This window comes from Acanthisitta chloris, unplaced genomic scaffold, assembly GCF_000695815.1.
Source record: "Acanthisitta chloris isolate BGI_N310 unplaced genomic scaffold, ASM69581v1 scaffold22898, whole genome shotgun sequence".
Taxonomy (NCBI): Eukaryota; Metazoa; Chordata; class Aves; order Passeriformes; family Acanthisittidae; genus Acanthisitta; species Acanthisitta chloris.
In genome coordinates, this window is record NW_008685693.1 from 4,682 (window position 1) to 9,183 (window position 4,502).

General features: G+C 37.1%; 1 protein-coding gene across 1 annotated transcript in view; it reads left to right on the top strand.

Moving 5' to 3' along the window:
* LOC103807152 (vasculin-like) overlaps positions 1 to 3,392 on the top strand; it is a gene marked incomplete at its 3' end in the record, with an annotated part of 4,260 nt that extends 868 nt beyond the window's left edge. The window contains exons 2-4 of the mRNA XM_009079873.1: positions 671 to 811; positions 1,281 to 1,442; positions 3,220 to 3,392. Coding sequence (XP_009078121.1) covers positions 671 to 811; positions 1,281 to 1,442; positions 3,220 to 3,392 — 476 coding nt within the window. The remainder of the gene's footprint in view (positions 1 to 670; positions 812 to 1,280; positions 1,443 to 3,219) is intronic.
* Positions 3,393 to 4,502: the final 1,110 nt, after the last annotated feature.

Sequence of the window (4,502 nt, forward strand, 5' to 3'; positions counted from 1 at the left end):
AGCAAAACAAGGAATTAATTCACTGCTTCCCAAAGACAGGAGGTGTTTAGCCATCTCCAGGAGAGCAGGGTCCCATCACGCATAACGGTTCCTTGGGAATACAGACGCCATCACTCCAGATGTCCCCCCTTCCTCCTTCTTCCTCCCACCTTATATACTGAGCATGATGTCATATGGTATGGAATATCCCTTTGGTCAGTTTGGGTCACCTGTCCCAGCTGTGTCTCCTCCCAATCTCCCATGCATCCCCAACTTCCTTGCCAGTGTGGCAGTACGGAAAGCGGCAAAGGCCTTGACTCTGTGTAAGCTCTGCTCAGCAATAACAAAAACATCTCTGCATTATCAGCTCTGTGTTCTGCACAAAACCCAAACATAGCCCCATATTAGCCTCTGTGAAGAAAGTTAACTCTACTTCAGCTCAAACCAGCACAGATTCTTAATACTTCAGATATTAGGGTCTGAATTGTTTGTAAATTTAACTCTATATAAAAAGTTTAAACAGTATTTGTGAGAGAGGATTAATTGCTTGTAAACAGTCTATTTTCCACAAGGTATTTGCTGTAAATTGTGGTTGTAGTTATGATTTTTTTATTTTTTTTTCTAAATATTCCTGAAAATAACACTGTTGTAGTTAATGTCTCTCCAAATTGTTGTTTAAATTTTTGTTTAGCTTACACAGTGGAAAAGCCAAGCAAAAGAAAATAAACTTGGGAATCTATTTTCTCATGAATCTGCATATGGTATTGGAAATTTCAGTCCTCTCAAAACAACTGCCAGGGCATTTACTGTGTCACAGAATTCAGTAAAAGAGGTAAAGCAGTGTCTGTAGTGTTTATCAAATCTATCAAATTTTAAATTTGTTTGGTTGGATAACTGGATCAGTAAGCTTTATGCAGAACTAAATTAAATAAGTTTATTTTTGTGGAAGTTAGTGTGGGAGAGAGAAATATGGAAGGTACATCACTGCCCTTTCAGCACTGCAGTATTTGCTTTGTAAGTTTGATTTGGAGTAAAAATGGTGCATTAGGAAGTATAACCTGGTACTTCAAAACTGCTAATAGTGTGAACACTTCAAACGGTTCACTGTTAGCAGGGCTCCATAAACCTTCATCTCTGGGGTTACATCTAAGAATTATATATATATCTTCACTCTACATTTTGCTGTGGATATACATGAAACCTGAAACTGCAGGCACCTATGAGTCTTTGTCTTTCATTCAAAGTTTTCTAAATTAATAGATTTCTAATATTTTTTTTTTTCTGACCTCCCCTTACATTAGTGTAATCGGTCAAATTTGTCATCCCCTATTGCCAAAGTTGGTCAACCTCGTTTAACAAAATTGACAAGAATGCGAACTGATAAGAGTGAATTTTTGAAAGCATTGAAGCAAGATAGAGTGGAAGAGGAACGTGAGGACGAGAATCATGCTGGGCAAGAGAAGGTAGTTTTGTTCATATATATTGTAGATCCAGCAGTAACAGTTCTCAGACTGAACATAAGCTACTTTTTATTTGACAGTAAACAGCTGTTAAATCATGGCCTTAATGTCCAAATGAAGGAAAGTAATTACCTTTTGATGAATTTTTAAAAGTTGCACCAAGTACTACTCTTTCTTCAGTGCTTCTTAGTTTCTTTTTTTTATTTCTGCAGTATCTGTTCATACATGTTAGAGACAGATGTCCTAGAGGTTATTAGCAACAATAAAGTACACTAACCTAATCTTTGTGGGGGGCAGTGTTTCACATCTTGGCTGTTAGTGATCCTAGAAAACAATGGCAAAACTTGGTTCTGCTTCTTAAACCATTTCCTTTCTAATTTGAGTGTTTAGATAGCCAAAAGTTCTCTATTCTTGGTCTACTTATAGAGGCCGTAGTTTGATTTATACATATATAAAGAATCTGGTTTTACTTCATAATTGAGAACTTGGAGGTCTATACTGTGTATAATGTTATGTGTCAATTTTCTTTCAATTTGAATCAGTTTATGCAGTGCATAGCTGGCACCAGAGAATATTTTCTCAGTGCTAACAGCCACCAAGAAGCCATAAGCATAGTTATCATACATAGTCCAAGTGAAGAAATGTAATGTATTACTCAGGGCAAGGCAATTAAAAGCCTGTGTTTGCTCTAAATGAGTGATTTAAAGTGTAAACAGAAAAAGGGGCACAAATTACAAATCAGCCAGACAAAGAAAATGACTGGTTTTGAGGAAGGGCTATTTAGATACACGAAAAAAGAAACAGTGCCAGTGTGCATTGCTCATAAAAGTAAGATTCACTTTTTTTGACCCTGTTCCTATTTCAGGCAAAATAAAATTTGCACTCATGGAACTGTACAACTTAGCTGTATGTGTCAGTTGGGAAAGATCTGCATCTTTCCATTAGGCATATTATGGCTGAACACCCTGAGATTGGATGTTAGGGGAAATGCTGTTCATCTGTGTTTAAGAAATACACAGAATTTTGATTTAAAATTAAAAAGATCTTGGGGAAGCACTGTCTTGAGCTTCAGAATTCTGAACATGAATTTGGTGAGAATTTCTGTTCCTAAAATTGTCTTGAATTCTTAATATCTTCATGATATTTATGTCAAATGCACTTTGTTGTCCCTGATTTTTCAGAAGCAGTGTGTGTGTGTGTGTGTGTGTGTTTAGTAGCGAAAATTGTAATGTCCTTGAACAGGTGTATGTATCACATAGCCTGGAGTTATTTGGTAAGCATCCTCTTCCCTGCCCTTGCTGTTTCGCTAACAGGTGTGAAAAGATGTTAAACAAATCATGTAACTAATAGTTGTCCTACTTCTAACATTCATTTTAATGATCATCAGTAGAAGACACAGTGTGCAGCTGAGTGGATAGGGAGATAACCATGCAACAGACTTTTGATGTGATCCTGTTGATGGAATTTTAAGGCCTGCAGTAACAGATTTCACCTGTGAAACAATGATACAAATTGTGATCAGCAGCTGAATCATGCTTGGAAGCTATTTTTTCCTAATAGATTAAAATTATTTAATATTTTTATTAATTTTATTTGATAATATGAGATGCATTCTTCAGGTGTATGATTTAACAGGTGAATATATGTTTATTAGGTACTTGTTCTTATGAGCATCTCTATTTAAACTTAAACAAGATCACTGCATTAAGGATTTGCAGACATTTACTTGCAAATGCAATTTACTTTTAAACTTTGTAATAATAATAATTATTATTAACAGGATGATGAATCCTTTAACTTGCACAACAGCAACAGTCTTCATTGTGAGGGAGATCTAAACCAAAACTTTGAAAATGAAATTCCACAGGAGAATGGCAATGCTCAACAGATCATTCGATCTTCAGCTTTTCCTCGGGCAGATGTTCTTTCAAGCTCGCTTGAGGCAGAGCATAGGTATGTACTTTATTATAATATAAACAGTGTTCCTTCATGGTAAGTGAGCATGTCTTAAATTCTTACTAACTCAGATGTCAGAATCCAAAAACTGAGAACACAAAATATTTAATGAATACTGTCAAAGTCTAACTTTCAGACATGCTAATTTAACATGGAATATACTTTATACTAGACTTGTGTAGGGACATCTTAAACTCGCTTTACTAAAAATTTGATGTATTTCATTATAAAGAAATAAAGCAAACTACATGGTGATTTCATCCATCTAATTTTGGTCTGCATGTCTAGGAAAAACAATGTATGTAATTTCTATTTGTATTAATTAATAGTACTTTAAATGCTGCATCTTATATAAAACTCTAGTGAGTTTTTCCTCATTGTTAAAGAAATTAATTATTTCTGTAGCTTACTAGTTGACATTGTCAGTGATATCACAGGAGAATGCACTGGAAAGGGAGAAAGTAACTTCAAAAAAGCATTGAAACAATTCTAGTATCTCATAACACTAGAGAAATACTATGCAGAAAAGGACCTAGGGGTGCTGGTTGACAGCAGCTGAACATGAGTCAGCAGTGTGCCCAGGTGGCCAGGAAGGCCAGTGGCATCCTGGCTTGTATCAGCAATAGTGTGGCCAGCAGGGCTAGGGAAGTGCCCTGTACTTGGCCCTAGTGAGGCCACACTGCAAACCCTGTGTTCAGTTTTTGGCCCCTCACAAAAAGAAAGACATTGAGGTGCTGGAGCATGTCTAGAGAAGGGCAACAAAGCTTGTGTACTCTAGACAAAGGGTCTAGAGTACAAGTCTGATGACAAGCAGCTGAGGGAGCTGGGGTTGTTTAGCCTGGAGAAAAGGAGGCTCAGGGAGGACCTTATCACCCTCTACAACTCCCTAAAAGGAGGTTGTAGCCAGGTGGGGGGATTGGTCTCTTCTCCCAAGTAACAAGTGAGAGGATGACAGGAAATGGCTGGGGGAGTTGAACCAGGGGAGTTTTAGAGTAGATATTATGAAAAAAATTTTCATGGAGATGGTTTTCAAGGATTGTAACAGGCCTCCCCAGGGAAGTGATGGAGTCTCCATCCTTGGAAGTGTTCAAAAAACATGCGGATACA